The 18,744-nt window shown below is 39.7% G+C and overlaps 1 protein-coding gene across 4 annotated transcripts in view; it reads left to right on the forward strand.

Annotated features, from left to right (window-relative positions):
* Positions 1-18,744, forward strand: part of TANGO6 (transport and golgi organization 6 homolog) — a 199,320-nt gene that overhangs the window by 41,202 nt on the left and 139,374 nt on the right. For all 4 annotated transcript variants that reach the window (XM_077888242.1, XM_077888251.1, XM_077888261.1 and 1 more), the window contains 3 exons: positions 11,786-11,898; positions 13,724-13,900; positions 17,627-17,759. In XM_077888242.1, the coding sequence (XP_077744368.1) occupies positions 11,786-11,898; positions 13,724-13,900; positions 17,627-17,759 (423 nt within the window). The remainder of the gene's footprint in view (positions 1-11,785; positions 11,899-13,723; positions 13,901-17,626; positions 17,760-18,744) is intronic.

The following is an 18,744-nucleotide window of genomic DNA, read 5'->3' on the forward strand; positions in this document are numbered from 1 at the left end:
ATGACCTGAGCCGAAGTCAGACACTCAACCACTGAGCCACCAGGAGTCCCCCCAGCAGAATATTTTTAAGATTCATCCATGCTGTTGCATGAAGCAGTACTTAATTCCTTTTAATTCCAAGTGTATTCTATTATATGGATATACCACATTTTGTCAGTTGGTGGAAATGTGTGTTGTTTCCACATTTTGGCTTTTGTGAACAATGCTGCTAATAGATATTCAAGTACAAGTTTTTGTGTGGACATATGTTTTCACTTCTCTTGGTCTATATAGCTAGGAGTGAAATTGCTGGATCATATGATAGTGCTATGTTCAACTTTTTGAGGCACTGTCAGACTGTTTTCCAAAGTGGCAGCACCACTTTGCGTTCCCACCAGCAGACTATGAGAATTCCAGTTTATCCTCTCTGGCCAACACTACCACTACCATGACCTCTTTTCTTTCTCCTCCTCCTCCTCTTGCCCTCCTTCTCTTCCGTTATTATAGCCTTACTGGTGAGAATGAAGTAGTATCTTATTGTGATTTTTGACTCACATTTCCCTAATGGCTAATGATCTTGAACAGCCCCTCGTGTGCTTACTGGCTATTTGCATGTCTTCCTTGGTGAAATTTCTATTAAGATCCTTTGTTTCAGCTCAGGTCATGATCCCAGGGTTCTGGGATTGAGTCCGATGTCGGGTCCCAGCTCAGTGAAGAGTCTGCTTCTCCCTCTCCCTCTGTTCCCCCACCCCTCATGCTGGTCTCTGTCTCTCTCACTCTCTCTCAATTAAATAAATAAAATCTTAATTTTTTTTTTTTTTTTTTAAAGAAGGGGCACTTGAGTAGCTCAGTCAGTTTAGCGTCTGTCTTTGGCTCGGGTCATGATCCCAAGGCCCTGGGATGGAGCCCCGCATCAGACTCCCAGCTCAGCGTGAGTCTGGTTCTCCCTTTGCCCCTCCTTCTGCTCATGTTTTTGTTTTGTTTTATTTTTATTTTTATTTTTTTATTATTTTTTTTTAAAGATTTTTAAAATTTTTTATTAATGATAGTCACACAGAGAGAGAGAGGCAGAGACACAGGCAGAGGGAGAAGCAGGCTCCATGCACTGGGAGCCCGACGTGGGATTCGATCCCGGGTCTCCAGGATCGTGCCCTGGGCCAAAGGCAGGCGCCAAACCGCTGTGCCACCCAGGGATCCCTGTTTTGTTTTATTTATTTTTTATTTTATTTATTTTTATTTTTTTTTTAATTTTTATTTATTTATGATAGTCACAGAGAGAGAAAGAGAGAGAGGCAGAGACATAGGCAGAGGGAGAAGCAGGCTCCATGCACCGGAAGCCCGATGTGGGATTCGATCCCGGGTCTCCAGGATCACGCCCTGGGCCAAAGGCAGGCGCCAAACCGCTGCACCACCCAGGGATCCCTGTTTTATTTTTAAAAGGATCCTTTGCCCATTTTTAAGTTGGGTTATCTTTTTTTTCTTTCTTTTACCATGGGTGGGTTGAGGGGATGAGATTCACCTTCACCAGCAGCTCTCCTCAAAGAAATCTTCATCAATCTCCTCTTGGTCTCCACACGTTTGATCCTTCTCTACCTTTTTTCTGAATGGGAAGTTTTTTTTAGTCCTACTCTCATCTTAGTCTGGTATCTTATGTTGGGGTTTTAAGTCTATTTTATCTTGGTGCCTCATTTGACATTTCCAATTGAATGTCCTGGGTTACCTGTATCACAATAGCGTCTATCTGGCTGCCATCTCACCTAACTGCAGAGCCTCTTATTCCTCAAAGCCAATTTCCTTTTTACTGAATACACAATCCAGATCAGACTATTTTTCTGGTTAAGACTGTAGTGGAATTAGAAGTAACAAATTAGAAATTAGGAGTAGGCAGCTGGCTCAGTCAGGAGAGCATGAAATCCTTAATTTTGGAGGGTTTTTTTTTTTAAGATTTTATTTATTTATTCATGAGAGACACACACACACACACACACACACAGAGAGGCAGAGACACAGGCAGAGGGAGAAGCAGGCCCCCTGCAAGGAGCCCAATACGGGACTCATCCTGGATTCCGAGATCGTGCCCTGAGCTGAATCAACTGCTGAGCCACCCAGGTGTCCCAATCTTGGAGTTTTGAGTTCGAGCCCCATGTTGGGTTATAGAGATTACTTAAAAATAAAATCTTGGGGCTCCTGGATGGCTTAGTTGGTTAAGCATCTGTCTTTGGCTCAGGTCATGATCCGGAGGTCCCGGGATTGAGCCCTGAATTGGGCTCCCTGCTCAGTGGGAAGTCTGCTTCTCCCTCTCCTTCTGCTGCTCCCCCCCCCACCACCCATATTCACTCTCTCTCTCTCAAATAAATAAAAAATCTTTAAAAATTTAATAATACATGAATAAATTAATAAAGTCTTAAAAAATAAGTTAGTTAAACTGACTAAGGCATACTACGGGAGAATGCCAGCAGAGAGGAGCAAGAAAGGAGACAGAAGTACCCCCCAAAAGGGCAGAATAATTTGAAAAACAAAGTATGTGGCGACTGGTATGTTCAGTATACTTATTTAAGAAGGCAAGGATTGCATATAATCCATTTTTTAAAATTGCTTCTGAAAGAGGTAAAATAAAAATACATTTTGGTATTTAAGGAAATAAACACTCGGCTTACTGAATGAAAATGTGGCAGGAGAAATTATAAAAGAAGGCCTTTTGATGCTTGCATCCTTCACATACAGCACAGAATGGAGCATTGTGTCTCTAGTGGACTAGGTGGAAAGTTCTCAACAATACAGGTATACACATATATGCTCATTGAATTGAACTGAAAATTTGGCATAGCCACTTGTACTTTAGTGCAAATAATTTTAGTCATTTCTATGTGTGTGCCTTATGTCTGGTAAAGTTATCTAAGTTGAGAAGGGGATTTGCAGCTCAAATAACTTTTAGTCCAGTGGCTTCCTATTCTGTCTCCCTCTGATTCTGAATGTCTGGGGCCCTGTCCCTAGAATACTTTTTTTTTTTTGGTACTCCTTGGTATGAGAGGGATAAATGGTTTTTCTTTGCCTAGAGAGGTAAAGAGAGACCTAGGCTGCATAGGGATTGGTTCTGGCTAGGGCAGGATGAAAGAATTATAATTCTTTACAATTTGGACATTTTCTTGCTCTTAAGAGAACTGGCCAGAATCTGATACTAGGTAGGACTGGGAGAGTTGGGGGGATGCTTCCTTTTAGTATTTCTCACAATACTTGTTGAGACTCCCTAAAGGCAGAAGAAATTTTAGGGTAGGAGAGGCTGGAAGGTACCTAATTAGTTTATATTCTTCATTCTCATTTCCATTTTATCTCTCTGTTTCTAGATTCAGGGAATCCTGACTTTAATTATCCAAGTCTTTTTTTGGCCATTTAATCATAGCAAATTTCTTTTTTTTTTTTTTTTTCATAGCAAATTTCTAATTAAAGTTACTCTCGCGGATCGGCCAATTGATTCCTCTTTCTAAATTTTTAATTGTTTTTATAGAGTAAATTGGAATAATGGAATCTTAGAGCTTGAAGGAAATTTAGAAATAATTTCTTTTTTTGTTTTTGAATAGACTGTTTTTTTCCGGGCAGTTTTATGTTCACATAACAATCAAGCAGAGAGTTTTTCCATATATTTCCTGCCACCACATGTGCACAACTTCTCCCACTGTTAACATTTCACATCAGAGTATGACATTTGTTACAGTTGGTGAGCCTCCACTGACACACCTGTTTCATCCAAAGTCCATGAGTTATATTAGGGTTCATTGTTGGTGTGGTACATTCTTTGGATTTGACAAACTAATCCCTCATTTTGCAGTAAAGGAAACAAAATCCAAAAGATTGTGAAGTAACTTGTCCCAAATCATACTAGTGAATGCCAGATCTGGTCTGGGAACCAATCCTTTTGTCTCTTCTCTTTGACTCTGTGTTAAGATAATATTTGCATATGGTACACATTTAAGAAGTACAAAAGGCTTTGCAGTAAAAAATTAGTCTTCTCCCACCTATAGCTCTTCCTCAAAGGCAGTTATTCTTTCTGGATGTTTCCAATTCTAATTGAACTGTGACCTTGAATAACATGTAAAGGACTAAAAGAAGTGTCTTTGGGGTCCCTATGTGGCTCAGTCCGTTAAGTGTCAGACTCTTGGATTCAGCTCAGGTCATGACTCAGAGTTGTGAGATCGAACCCCACATCAGGCTCTGCACATAGTGGGGAGTCTGCTTGAGATTCTTTCTCTATCTCCCTCTTCTTCTCTTCCTTCCCCAAAATAAATACATCTTTTTTTTTAAAAAAGGTATCCTTCAAAGCTGTGAGAGATTCACGTGTTAGATGGTACATTCAGATTCTGTGGTATAGTGTAGTGAAAAGCACCTGGCCTTTTGAATCAAATAGACCTAGGTTGGAATCGGGCTCAAGGGTTGACTATCCATGTTACTTTTTTTTTTTTTTTAAGATTTTATTTATTTATTCATGAGAGACATAGGCAGAGACACGGGGAGAGAGAGAAGCAGGCTCCCTGTGGGGAGCCCGATGTGGGACTCGATCCCAGGACCCCGGGATCACACCCTGAGCTGAAGGCAGACGCTCAGCCACTAAGCCACCCAGGCGTCCCTATCCATCTTACTTTAGATAACAGTATTTATTTAACACTTGAGTTGCAGGGATGAAACAGAGTAACTTTCGATAGGTTCATTGTATACTTTAGCAAATAATTTGTGCTTAAAAAACTGTCAGTTCTCTTTTGGTTCAAGGAAACTTTTTTAAAAAGATTATTTTATATAACACACTCTGAAAGCATGCACAATGCAGAATAATGTATTAGGTAACTTGCCTTGTTCTCTTGCTTCTCACAAGTCTTAATTAAACTCAGTAATTGCATTAGAAGTTCTGGAACATTACTATCAAAAGGATCAATGTGATATTTTAGAAGGCAGCATTTGACTAGTTTAATCTTTAACAGGGTGAAAAATCAAGTTACAGCCTGTACTGAATTTCACTGTTAGGACTCAGCTTGATTCATGTTTATATTTCCACACGTATATATCCTTGTAGAAGATAAGGCCATAAAGCAAGGAGACCGTTCCATTTACAATCACATCAGCAGGTATTTAGGAATAAGTGTAACATTTGCACAGGACTGTATATTTTAAGAAAAATATCTTAACATAAATTATCTTAACTGGTACCTATGCAAAAAGCTTAACACTTGCATTATGAATGAGGAAGCTGAATCCTAGGGAGGTTTAAATGTCTTACCCATGTTCACTCACATAATATGTGATTTTGGGCAATCATATAGGTGTCAGAAACAAAATTCATACCCGTTTCCTGACTCCTGACTTGCTGGTGCTCTTTCAACTTTGCAGTGGTCCCTTAGGGATGTGCTTAACAATGTGATGGAAGTCTAGTAAATGAGAAGTGGAGTGTGTGAGGGCTGCTTTTTGTTTTGCTCTGAATCAGAAACAGATGTTTATTCTTAATACTTCTGGCCATTTGACTCCTCTGGGTTTTTCCTTTCCTTTTTAATTTAAATTTCTAGTCAGTCCTTCCAGAGAAATTGAGTCCTTTAAATATCGAAGATAGGTTCTGAATAAGCCAATACACTAAAAGCAAACTTCCTATTGTTCAGTATGCTCTCCCTTCCATAGCTGAAGTTCTGTGATTCTTTAGCTCATTAACATTGATGGAATAGCTTCTAGCTATAGCTTTAAAAAAAAGAAAAGAAAAGAAAATACAGAGAACATTGTAATTCCTCTACAAAAATAGAGCTTTTGAGAACATAAAAAGCATTCAATGTACTTTATTCATTCTTTCTTTGATTCAGTTAATCAGTCATATACACACACACAAATTTTGCCAAGTACATATAGAATGCCATATAGTCTGCTAGGTTTACAAACACAGAAATGATTAAGAGCCAGTTGCTGCCTTCAGGGAGCTCCCAGTCAAGCAACAAAGAGTTACCAGTAGTACGTGATCTGTTGTTAAGAGTACCCAGAAACATATCTCTATTACTTGTTAAGAGTAGTCTTTAAGCTCAGATGAGGGGTTATAAGACTTAACCACAGACATTTCTTCTCATGGCTGGATCTGTGGTAGAAAGCCAAGATGCTTTCAGAAAGGAATGTGGAAATCCCCAAGCTGCCAGTGGGGTCGTTGGTACCCGTCTGTTTCCTCGAGTGATCTGTTCTGAGTCATTATGATTTTAATAAATCCATACTCCTTCTTATTTTGCTCCTCAGCCCTGTCCTATGTATTTATACCAGAAAAGCCACAGGTAGACATGGAAGTTCATCTTTTCTTCAAAGCACCATTTCACTTACTCTCAGAGAGGTTTTTTTACACCAAAGAATTGAAAGGCTACCTTGAAAGTCTGTCTCTCCCTTCCCTGCTTCAGTTTTCCTATCTCTTGGTGTTGTGTTGGGGGATCCCTAGTTCCAGCATATACCTCAAGTAACCAGAAGGAATGTGATTCTTTCAACTGAACAGGATTTCATCTTTAAAGTGCTAACTTCAGAACTGATAGGGCAAGGGAAAGCATGTGGGGAGGGTTAGAAATTTTTACAACTTTGTCAAGTTTCAGTGTTTCAAAATTTTTTGGGTGGTGGAGAATTGGCTCATGTTTTTATTATTTTTATTTTTAAAAAATCATTTATTTATTTATTTATTTATTTATTTATTTATTTATTTATTTATGAGAGACACAGAGAGAGAGAGAGAGAGAGAGAGAGGCAGAGACACAGGCAGAGGGAGAAGCAGGCTCTATGCAGGGAGCCCGATGTGGGACTAGATCCTAGGTCTCCAGGAAAGGTCCTGGGCTGAAGGCGGCGCTAAACCGCTGAGCCACCCGGGCTGCCCAGCTCATGTTTTTAAACTAACTTTACCTCTTAATGGCTAAGGTACCAGAAAGATACAGAAGGAAGAAAGCAAATTTGTACTCAAGTCAGAGGATAATAGATGAGATACCAAAGAGTCCTTAAAGCTTGATTAATCTGACCTTCCTATTCTCTAGATAAGGAAACGGAGACTCAGAGAAGTCAGTTGATTTGTGTTAAGTCCCACAACTGGTCAGTGGGAAATAACCCTATGTGAAACATACTCCACTGTCACACTGCTGAGAAAATGGAATTTCCACAGGTCAAAATAATATATAAAGTATGGGATTGTGGTTCTGAACTTGAACTCTCATCCCACTGTGCCTCTAGGTGAACAGAAAAGAACCCCAACTAGGAGACTACACATAAGCACAGTCCAAGGAACTCCCACAACACCCATGTCAGGGCACAGATGCAGGGTAGTAGGGTCCTCTTCACTGTGGGGCAGGAACAGTTTACTATTGTGCTTCCTCAGTTGGTACTGTCACCAACCTAATGTGGAGGGGACTGGAAGGAATTGGCCCCAACAATTTCTTCCATATATAGTATGACTTCATTAGAAGAGCTATTGTTTTTGTTTTTGTTTTTTCCTAGAGCATTTGGTCATTGTCAGTGCTGTTGGCAAGAGATCACAGTGTGACATTGACTGAATCAGTGCAGCCTCCTTTATCCCTTGATGAGTCACTGAACTGCAGGTATATGTCAATGATCTGGGGAGTCCATGTGAATTGGGAAGTAACCAGATGCCACTTTGGGAATGTACATAGAGGGTAATGTTGGATGTGAGGTGCAGACCAAATGTTAACCTGCATATGAGTTGAGTGCTTGGCAAAAGATTGGAAGGAGGGCACTGTCCTTGGAAAGGCCTGGCCATAGTATGACCCTGGAGATCTACTTACTGGAAGACTTAGGAGGAAGGGGAGGTGGTGCAGAAGCTGCTGTCCGTGGTGCCGCTCAGGAACTCTTTCCCTACTTTGCAGAGGTAGCAGGCCTAGAGGTACTAATAGCCCAACAAGCTGGGGCCTATTGATTCAGAGGGAAGATGGCTGGGATAAAGTTGATATGGGTTAGGGACTGAAGCAATGAAAAAATGCACATAGGAGGTAAGTATTAGGAGGCCATGGAGTACATGCTTTATTCTTTTTAAAATTGTGGTAAAATACACATGACATAAAATTTACTATTTTAACTATTTCAAGTATACCATTCACTGACATTAAGTCCATTTGCAGTGTCACACAGTTATTGTCACTGTTTAGTTCCAGAACTCGTTCATCACCCCAAGTGGAAATGCCATACCCATTAATGAACCAGTTTCCATTTTCCCTTCATCCCACCCCTGTACAACTACTCATCTGCTCTCCATCTTTATGGATTGTGCATGGATTTTATGTCAGGCAGATTTGAGTTCACCCTGGCTCTGCCATTTACTAACAGAGTACGTTGGTTCAACTCACTTGACTTCTCTGTCCTGTTTTCCATATTTTTAGAATGGGAATAAAAATACTTAACCTGTAGGACTCTTGTGAGGATTGATTGTTTATTAAATGTTTAGCTGAATAACCTTGTTGATTCTTGAGTAGACATTGCTATAAACGTTAGTTGTTTGCTTCATAAAAATGGTAACAGTGTCGTTCCTTTAAGTTGTATATTTCTGTCACAACTGCTTATTCACCAAGCATTCAAGTAACACAACTTAATCATCTATCACAATAGGTGCTGAAATAGAGAAATAGGCTAGTTGAAGAAGGGAGAGATAACTGTATATTTATGGGCTGATTATATCTTAGAAGCTCTAGTGCTATTGGAATTCAGAGGAGAAGAGTCATTAATGTTGGTTAGATGCTTATTAAATATTTGAACTAGTGAATGAATGGATGAACAGTTGTACAGTCAATGGAAAAGGTAGAACTTTCAAATGGCCCATCCAAAACTTTTGAAAAATAAATATCCTTCCATCAAGGAGGTTTTTTTTTTTTTTTTTTTAAATCTTATTTATTTATTCATGAGAGACACAGAGAGGGAGAGAGAGAGAGAGAGAGAGAGAGAGAGAGAGAGAGAGGCAGAGACACAGGCAGAGGGAGAAAGAAGCAGGCTCCATGCAGGGAGCCCAACGTGGGACTTGATCCCAGGTCTCTAGGATCAGGCCCTGGGCTGAAGGTGGCGCTAAACCGCTGAGCCACCTGGGCTGCCCCATCAAGGAAGTTTAAAATGGAGATATCTTTGGGCTCAGGACAAAGAGAAATTTATTATTGTCTTGGAAAGGAGGTGACAACTTCTATGTGTCAAGCAGAGGCCATTCAAGTTCTTTGAGACGTCACAGAGAAAACTCATTGATCAATTGTTCTTAATACAAAAGCAGTACTTGTTCCTTCAGAAAAGTATAACAAGAGAACTTAAAAATGGGAAGAATTTATCAGTAACAATATCCTGAGAAATGGGCTTGATTGAATTCATGTTAAAGTTTGAGGTGCTTTGGCCCAGTAAAGCCAGTAAATAATGGAGATTTAACTCCATTTGGTTTTGGTTTTTTGTACAAAAGATGCTGGTAAGGAAGGATGGCTCCACAGGGATTACTTCTGGGAACACAGACTACAGAGCCAAACAATGGGCCCTTACGTTAGTTATCTGGGGGAATCTCTCTCTCTCTCTCTCTCTCTCTCTTTTTTTTTTTACCACTTGTAATTGGTGATATCATAATTAGGCCTGCATATTGCTTGTGAGCACTGCCATACAAGTCACCTCATTTAGCTGGGCTTATGGAGATTAGATCATGCACAGGAAGCTGGCTCCTTGGTTATCAGGCTCCACAGAGGAGCTGGGAGGTTTAAGGAGTGTGAAAAATTAGGATTGATTTAAAGGGACAGGCTCTCTGGAAAAGCATGGAGAGTTTTCCAGCTTGTGCCTCTATGACCTTTAGTATTACATAAACAGCACTGATTTCTACTTAAGTTAAACACATTTTAATTAATAATTAAAACCTGATAGTATAGACACAGATAATGATGATGAAAGGAGAAAGATGAGGAAGTGACAGTTAATTTTTTTTTAAAGATTTTATTTATTTATTCGTGAGAGACGGAGAGAGAGAGAGAGAGAGAGAGAGGTGGAGACACAGGCAGAGGGAGAAGCAGGCTCCATGCAGGGAGTCTGATGTGGGATTCGATCCCGGGGCTCCAGGATCATGCCCTGGGCTGAAGGCAGGCACTAAACCACTGAGCCACCCAGGGATCCCCTGATTATTTTTTTTTTAAGATTTTATTTATTTATTTTAGAGAGAGAGAGTGCATTGTTGCACATGCGAGCATGCAAGTGGGGGAAGGGAGAGAGAGAGAGAGAGATTGAGAGAGAGAGAGAAAATCAGAGAATCTCAAGCGGATTCCATACTAAGCGCAGAGCCCAACAGGGCTTGATAGCACAGAGCCCGACAGGGGTTGATCTCATGACGGTGAGATCATGACCTGGGCCAAAATCAAGAGTTGGTGGCTTAACCTACTGAGCCATCTAGGCGCCTCATGATTACATTCTTAATATGTGTTACAGGAACTATGCTAGCATTTTTATCTTCCAGGTACTATATTAGATTCTTCTTCTTCTTTCTTCTTTCTTCTTCTTTCTTCTTTCTTCTTCTTCTCAGACTTTATTTATTCATGAGAGACAGAGAGAGAGAGAGGCAAAGACATAGGCAGAGGGAGAAGCAGGCTCCTTGCAGGGAGCTCGTTGTGGGACTTGATCCCAGTATCCCAGGATCATGCCCTGGGCCGAAGGCAGGCACTCAACTGTTGAGCCACCCAGGCGTCCCTATATTAGATTCTTTATAAACAGTTAGCTTATTAAAATTATGACGGTCTCCTATGGAAAAAAAGTTATAACAATCACCCATGGTCAAGTCTTAGCCCTCTTTTATTTATTTATAAATTTTTGTTTATTTGAGTAATCTCTACACCATTGTGGGGCTAGAATTCACAATCCCATGCTCTTCCAACTGAGCCAGCCAGGTGCCCCAGCCTCAGCTCTGTTTCAAAGGATGAGGAAAAGGAAACTTACAGAGGCCCTTATAAAGAATATTGAAAAAATAGCATTTTGCTCCTCTTAATTCTTTAAATTCCCTGCCTTGAATTATTATTATTATAATTGGTTTACTTGTTTTATTCTTCTTGGTAGATCACAGCAATTGAGAGAGAACAACTCTCATTTTTATACTCACTACAATGCCTAGGACAATGCCTAAATTCCAGTGGGTATTCACATAAAGCTCATTGAATCCATGTGTGTTATCCTTTTTAAAGGCCAACTAGAATGTGTAACGTAATTACTGTAATTACCGTTAACAAAAATTGGCATCCTTACACATTTAACCCTGCAAATCCATTGCAGAGCTAGATGCACATTATAATTTCTTTTAACATTTTTTATGAACTGGAGAGAATAGGACATGCCCACATGGCAGTTATATCTTAAGAGTGACAAATCTAGAGCAAGCTTTGTTTTTGTTTTTGTTTTCAAACCTAGTTTTAAGTTTTTCTATTTGGCATTAATTGTCTGTTAGTTCCTGAGAGCAGAGCCTTCAGTAATTAGAGAATTATTGTAGAGATGAGTGATGGCAGATTAGCCGGAGATACGAAGGTCATCGAAAGCAGGAAAGGAAGGGGTCAGGACATGGGTTAATTTACTCATTTTCCCCAGTATTTCTTCAGGCTGCACACACCAAAGGGTGCTGTTCCAGTTCAGGCTCCCTGTGTTTTGGCCTGTCTGACAATCTCAAATAGTTTTCTTAGCCTTAGAGCTAAAATTGTTCGGTTTAGGACTAAAGTGTTACTTAAGATAAGACTCTCTGTGCTGCTAATAGATATATGGTATTTGATTCCAATTTCTCTGGCTTTGCACCCATTGGTACCTCACATCATTTTCTTTTCCCTAGGTATACGTGGTCGGGAATGACCCTGTGACAGTTTTAGTGGATTCCCTGCTTCCAGTCCTGGGAGTGCTCTTTTCTCTCTACAGTTTTACCAAGCAAAGTGTGTCTCACATAAGGTAAACAGTCTAGAGAACCTTATTTATTTATAAATAGTGAAATCTATATTGAATGATGTTCTTATTCTTATAAAACTTAATGCCACTTTGTAATTTTTTTTCTTTCAAAATCAGTAAAACATTTGGGGATCCTCTTACTCTGCTCATCTGAGAAAGAAAGAAAGCTTTTCCTTTTAAAAAAGATTTTATTTATTTCCTGGAGAGGAAGAGCACAAGCCGGTGGAGCAGCAGAGGGAGAGAGAGAAGCAGGCCCCCTCCTCCAGCAGGGAGCCTGATAGGGGGCTCGACAGGAGGACCCTGGGATCAGGACCTGAGCGGAAGGCAGATGCTTAACTGACAGCCACCCAGGCGCCCCGAAAGAGAGCTTCTCAGGTTGCAGGGGATTGAATGTAATTTTTAGAATGGCTTTCCTCAGCCTCTGTCCTAGACGTCAGAGACAAAATCCTTGTTTACGTGTGTAAACATGTCCCTGTTTGATCAGTGAGAAATACTGGAATTACATGTCTAGGGAGGAGGAAATGGAGAATGGATCATAACAACCTTGTGGGGAGTAAGAAGTCAAGTTGGGGAAATCTGGATCTGAATGTGGCACCCTGTAATTTAGACTTGGATTTGACGTGAGTGCTGCACAGTGTTGTTTGGAATGAAGGGATTTCTTAATCATCCTGAAAATAATCTTTTGTATTGGGATTTAGGTTGGCTTCATTTTGTATCAGCTCCATTTTCATAGATACTTATGTTGTTTCTTCCTCCTTATATGAGTTTATATCCTTTTTAAAGTCCTAGAAAATTCTGATTTTTAGTGTTTAGAAATCCCCCATATGTGATCAGACATATAGTAATAGTACCCTCTTCATAGGGTTATTATAAAGACTGACTATAAAGTGTTGAGCACTCTCCCTGGATAATCACAAACTCAGTAAATGACAGCTATCCTCATCATTGTTAAGTGGTGAGGGAAAGCTCACATACTACCTTGGACTCTAACCTTTGGTCAACACATTATTGTAGCCCACAGCAACAGAGCAGAGAACACAGAGGAAGATGGAGACTATAACTACGTGAAAGAACTTCAAAGAAGTTCAAAGAACTGTCCATATAATAACTTTGAGTTTTGAAACCCAAATCCTCAGAGCACTATCATGTTCTCATCAGAGACTGAGAAGGAAGAAGCAAACATTTATTCCACCCTGATCCTAGTTGACTGGTACAGATAAAAGGGGCTGAGGAATCACCCAGAATTTGTGGGTATGCTCTTTCTTGGTCACCAGCTCTTGTTCCCATTGATAGATGGTTTTTTGTTTTTTTTTTTTAAAGATTTTATTTATTTATTCATGGGAATGCACAGAGAGGAGAGAGAGAGAGGCAGAGACGCAGGCTCCATGCACCGGGAGCCCGACGTGGGACTCGATCCCGGGTCTCCAGGATCGCGCCCTGGGCCAAAGGCAGGCGCCAAACCGCTGCGCCACCCAGGGATCCCCGATAGATGGTTTTATCAGTGTAAACTTTCTTTTATGGTATCTAATCCAAAGGCAATGGTACACTTGGAAATATTTAAAAAAACAAAAATAAAAAACATGGATCTTATCAGAGTTGCTTCTAGAGCCAAAGATTAGTCAGTCACTCACTGAATTTCAGGATATTAGATATATTCTGAGATTCACAGGAAGCATAGTTTCCAGTCCTGCACTTCAGTAGTACTAGGTGGTTGTGCCAGCATTTAGAATGCAGTGGAACCTGACAGTCTTCCTGTCTTTTTTTATGTTAGCTTGTTAGATGTGTAGAGTAAGATGACAAGCTCATTTATAACTGCTTTTTCTGCCAGGTCACTTTGCCAAGAGATCTTATTATGGATTCTGGGGAAGCTAGAGAGGAAGAAGGCAATTGCCAGCCTGAAAGGATTTGCAGGATTGGACAAATCTGCGTCCTCCCTTCATTCTTTGTGTCAACTTAGAGCTGCCACTCAAGGTGGCATAATTGTTACCATCAAAGAGGCCATTTGGTGAGTTCACCCACCCTTTACCCTCGCTCTTGGGATAGAATTGCACCCAGAAGGCCCTTCCCTGACTTGTCCACTAAGGGGCGCTGATAGAACAGGACCTAGAACTTCAAGCAGCCGAGGTGCTGCTATTTATAATCTCTAAATGAAATGTGAGCTCCTTAAATAATCCTGCAGGTTTTTTCCCCAGATGCTAGCTAATAGTAGATGCCATTTGCTGGAGCCTTGCAGCTCTGCATCACAAGTGCACTTACTTTGCAAGTCTTTGCCAGAGAATCAGAATAAAGGGTAGTCACATGTTTACCCTCAGCACCATAACCATCCAGTTCTCTTTCTGAATCTCCAAATGGTATATGTCTGTTCAGAGTCAGACTTATTCTTAAATGAAATTGTCTGATAGCTTTTATGTTAATTTTTTTGATGGGGGTTTCTTTCTCCTGGAGGGCAATTGGAAGGTACTTAATAAATATTAGTGGAATGGATAATTTATTTCTCTCACATTTCACAAATATATTTTAAGTTATTTCCTTTTTTGGGTGATATGTATAGATATTATGATCTCAGAATGTAAGTTCCTGTCGACCAGAGTCCCATACAGTTCTTAACTGCTGACAGATACTCAGATTTTTTTTTTTTTAAAAGATTGGATTTGTTTATTTATTCATGAGAGACACAGAGGGAGAGAGAGAAAGAGGCAGAGACACAGGTAGAGGGAGAAGCAGGCTCCATGCAGGGAGGATGTGGGACAATCCCGGGTCTCCAGGATCACACCCCAGGCTGAAGGCAGCGCTAAACCACTAAGCCACCTGGGCTGCTGGATATTCAGATTTTTATGTCTCATTCAAAGTGTGGCTGTTTATTAAAGTGTTAAATTTAATTTTTTATTCATGGTTAACTTAGTAAAGTTATAAAACACTCTATCAATAGGATGGACTTGAGAAAAATGGAAAACATACATTGATTGCAAGCAGAATTCTCAGTACAAATGCAAGCTACCAATTTCTTTTTATTTATTAATTTATTAATTTATTTATTAATTAATTAATTTATTTATGATAGTCACACAGAGAGAGAGAGAGAGAGGCAGAGACATAGGCAGAGGGAGAAGCAGGTTCCATGCACCAGGAGCCCGACGTGGGATTCGATCCTGGGTCTCCAGGATCGTGCCCTGGGCCAAAGGCAGGTGCTAAACCGCTGTGTCACCCAGGGATCCCAAGCTACCAATTTCTTGAGAGTTGTTGAGCACTAGTAGGTTTTGTGGTTGTAACTATGCTCCTGAACTGAAAGAATTTAAAATTTAATGTGTTTATTTTAAGAACACTTTGGAATAGTTTAGTCTGAGATCAATCTAGTGAGTGTATAGGGAATTTTTTTTTTTTGGGGGGGGAGTTTTATAGTTATAGTTTATAAGTTAAATCTTATCAGTATTAAAATTAATAGCTATTGTAACTGGTCTCTAGTGTACATCTTAGTGTATATCAGAATCAACAGTTCTTATTGAAACTATAGTTTCTCTTCATGGTAGAAGAAACATGAATAGGCAGTTATTGAATGAATCTCCATCTAATGCTGGAAGCAATGGACTCTTAACTCAGGGTTTCTACATAGACTTCTAGCTGTCCATAGTCCCTTTGAAATTATATACAAGAAATTTTTATGCACAAAGCTGATTTTTTTTTTTAAATAGGGTCCATAGTTTTCATTTGATACTTAAGATACTCCGTATCTCCGAAAAGTTGACATGCACTACATCAGAGAAGTGTGTGTGTGTGACTGATTTTATCTTTCATTCTAAAGATCTTGCTCCTGGTGCCAGTCCCCTAAAGGCAAGTCAGTCTCACCACTTACCCTTTCCCCTATCATTCTGTCCAGGAGCCCTAGTTATCAATAAAAAGTTTGTTTAAAGAAACACTAAGAGACACCTGGGTGGCTCAGTGGTTGAGCGTCTGCCTTTGGCTAAGGGCGTGATCCCAGAATCCTGGGATGGAGTCCCAAATCCGGCTCCCTGCAAGAAGCCTGCTTCTCCCTCTGCCTATGTCTCCGCCTCTCTCTCTGTGTCTCTTATGAATAAATAAATAAACTATTTTTTTAAAAATAAAGAAACACTAAAAGAGCAGCTTGGGTTTCATGATCTCTGGATCCAGAATTTTTTTTTTTCTGGACCCAGATGTAACTATAGTATTTGAAACTGAGTCTTTATCCTTGAAATTTTAAGAATGAATGAAATAGAATTTCATAAGGTAATTATTGTCATGTCTTTTTATTTTATTTATTTTTAAAGATTTTATTTATTTATTTGAGGGAGAGAGCAAGCAGAAGTGGAGGGGAGAGGGAGAGGGAGAAGCAGGCTCCCTGTTGAGCAGGGAGCCCAAAGTGGGGCTTGATCCCAGGACTCCAGGATCAAGGCCTGAGCCAAAGGCAGACACTTAACTGACTGAGCCATCCAGGTTCCCCTGTCATGTCTTTTTTTTTTTTTTTTTTTTTATTTATTTATTTATTTATTTTTTCCCTGTCATGTCTTTTTTAAAAAGTATTTGAATATAGTATTTCATTTTGACAGGGCGGTTCACAGAAGCTTAGAAGTGACTCTTAGCCATTTCAGTTTTTTTGTCTAATATAAAATGTGGTGTAGATAACATGACTAATCTGAAGGATGCTGGGAGATTCTGGGATAATGGAAGAAGTGATCTTAAGCTTAGTTAATAGGTTACCCATTCTACTAGAGGAGTATAAAGCCCACATCATTAGTGAACTGGCAAATTGGGGCTTACTGCCCAATGGAATGGCCAAATCAATTCTATTTCCTAATTGTATTTTTCAGTGATATGAAACAACATCTGTCATTTTTTTCTCAGTTTAGTCTGAAAACTTTTGTTTCCTTCTTTAATCACAAGAGCACATACCTTCTTTGTATAATGCAAAAAAGCATAAAGAGGAAAACAAAAGACAACTGCTATCCTAGTCACTGTTTGCATTTTTTTAGTGTTTTGTCTTCTAGTCCATCTGTGTTTATTTACATGATACAGTATAATAATATTGTATCTTGGCTTTTTCACTTATCCTGCAAATTAAAATTAAAACCCTTAGCACCTCATGAGAAGTTTCTTAAAACTTTTTTGCAGACATCGTAGCATTGCTTTTAATAATGTAGCCGTATTTTATTACCTGAAAATTTGGCTTACTCAGTTTTCCGAGTCTTTCTGCATTTTCATATTTCATCTCGTTAGTTCTTATTAGTTGAGACTGACTGCATGTTCTCCTGTAAGGATAGTATCTTTTTCTGCTGCCCATAACCCTTCAGGGGCTCATCAAAAAAAAGTCCAGCTTTCTTTGAATGGCATTCAAGGCCCCCCTGTAATCTGACCTTGCTTTGCTGACTTCTTTTTCTCAGAATATCTGCATACAACCTATACTTTAATTCCTCCTTGCTATTTCAGTTTATTGAAATAGTGGTAATTCTTTAACATCCATCTTCCTTCAAAAGCCACTTCCTTCATGAGTCTTTTCCCCACTGAGCAAATGACTATATACGACATCTTACCCTACCTTCTGAGAATAAATGCTTTTTTAGCATGGAGCATCAGGAAAATAATTTAAACAAATTTTTGAGATCTTTCTAATGCTTTACTGTATGAAAATACCATGTGTAACTTTGGAAGATTATTATGGAGTTTCAAAAATAATATCTCTGGGTGACACTGCCAAGATAAATCTTACTTCATGTTGCAGTGATGAAGATGAAGATGAAGCCCTGTACCAGAAGGTGTCCTCAGAGCAATGTCGGGTAGAGCATCTCGGGGACTTGTTATCCCACTGCCAAGAGTGTGGTTTGGCAGGTGACTTCTTCATCTTCTGCTTGAAGGTAAGAACTACATATATGATAAGGGCATGGTCAGCTTTATTTCAGGATACAACCAGGATCCCCTTTGAATTTTCAGGGCAGTCATAATTTTAGCTCCTAAAATTAAGGTCCTAATCTTAGAGAGAAATAATCACAGGATGTAAGAGTAATTTATTTGTTAGTAGCCTTTGGGTTGGTAAAAAGAAAAAAAGCAGTACACATATGATTGGACTGTTTTCCGAGGTGATCTGCCCTGAACTTTTAGAGATGACCAAAGTAGAACTCTTGATCTATGAAAGGGTTAATCTTTGCTCTGTGTTGACAGTAAGTACTCTTTTGAAGTTAATAGCAGGTTTTGCAGTTATGGAGTAATCCTTTATCCTTTCTGACTGTTGTTTTGTCAGGTATTTGGAAAGCAGATTTAGCAGTTCTGCCTTTCTCGTTTCATTTTGTAACCACCTGAAACCTTTTCCGGGTCTGTTTCTTAGTGTTGGTGATTGTGCTTCCTCTTGCTCTAATCTCTGACAGCAACTTGTACCTCATACTGTACTCCTTATTTGCATTGTTGGAGACTGTCAACGGGGTGATCTCTGATTTTCTGTCCTCCAGCTCTGCCTTCTACTTTATTTTCCCTAAAATAAAGTGTCTGTTCTAAGAGAATGTCTGTGGAGTTTGAGGTTGGAGTGGCTAGAGGGGAATACAAGGAGAGAATCAGGGCTAACATTTCTAGAACTTGAAATAGGGGCCATTTTTTGATGCTTTTCTCACCTCTTGTGTTCACTTTTCTTTCTTTCTTTCTCTCTCTCTCTCTCTCTTTCTTTCTTTTCTTCTTCTTTTTTTTTAAAGATTTATTTATTTATTTGAGAGAGAGAGAACACAAATGGAAGGGCCAGAGGGAGAGAAAATCTCAAGCAGATTCTGTGCTGAGCATGGAGCCCAGTGTGTGGCTCGATCTCACAATCCTGAGGTCGCAGCCCTGAGACCACAACCTAAGCTGAAACCAAGA

This window comes from Canis aureus, chromosome 3, assembly GCF_053574225.1.
Source record: "Canis aureus isolate CA01 chromosome 3, VMU_Caureus_v.1.0, whole genome shotgun sequence".
NCBI lineage: Eukaryota > Metazoa > Chordata > Mammalia > Carnivora > Canidae > Canis > Canis aureus.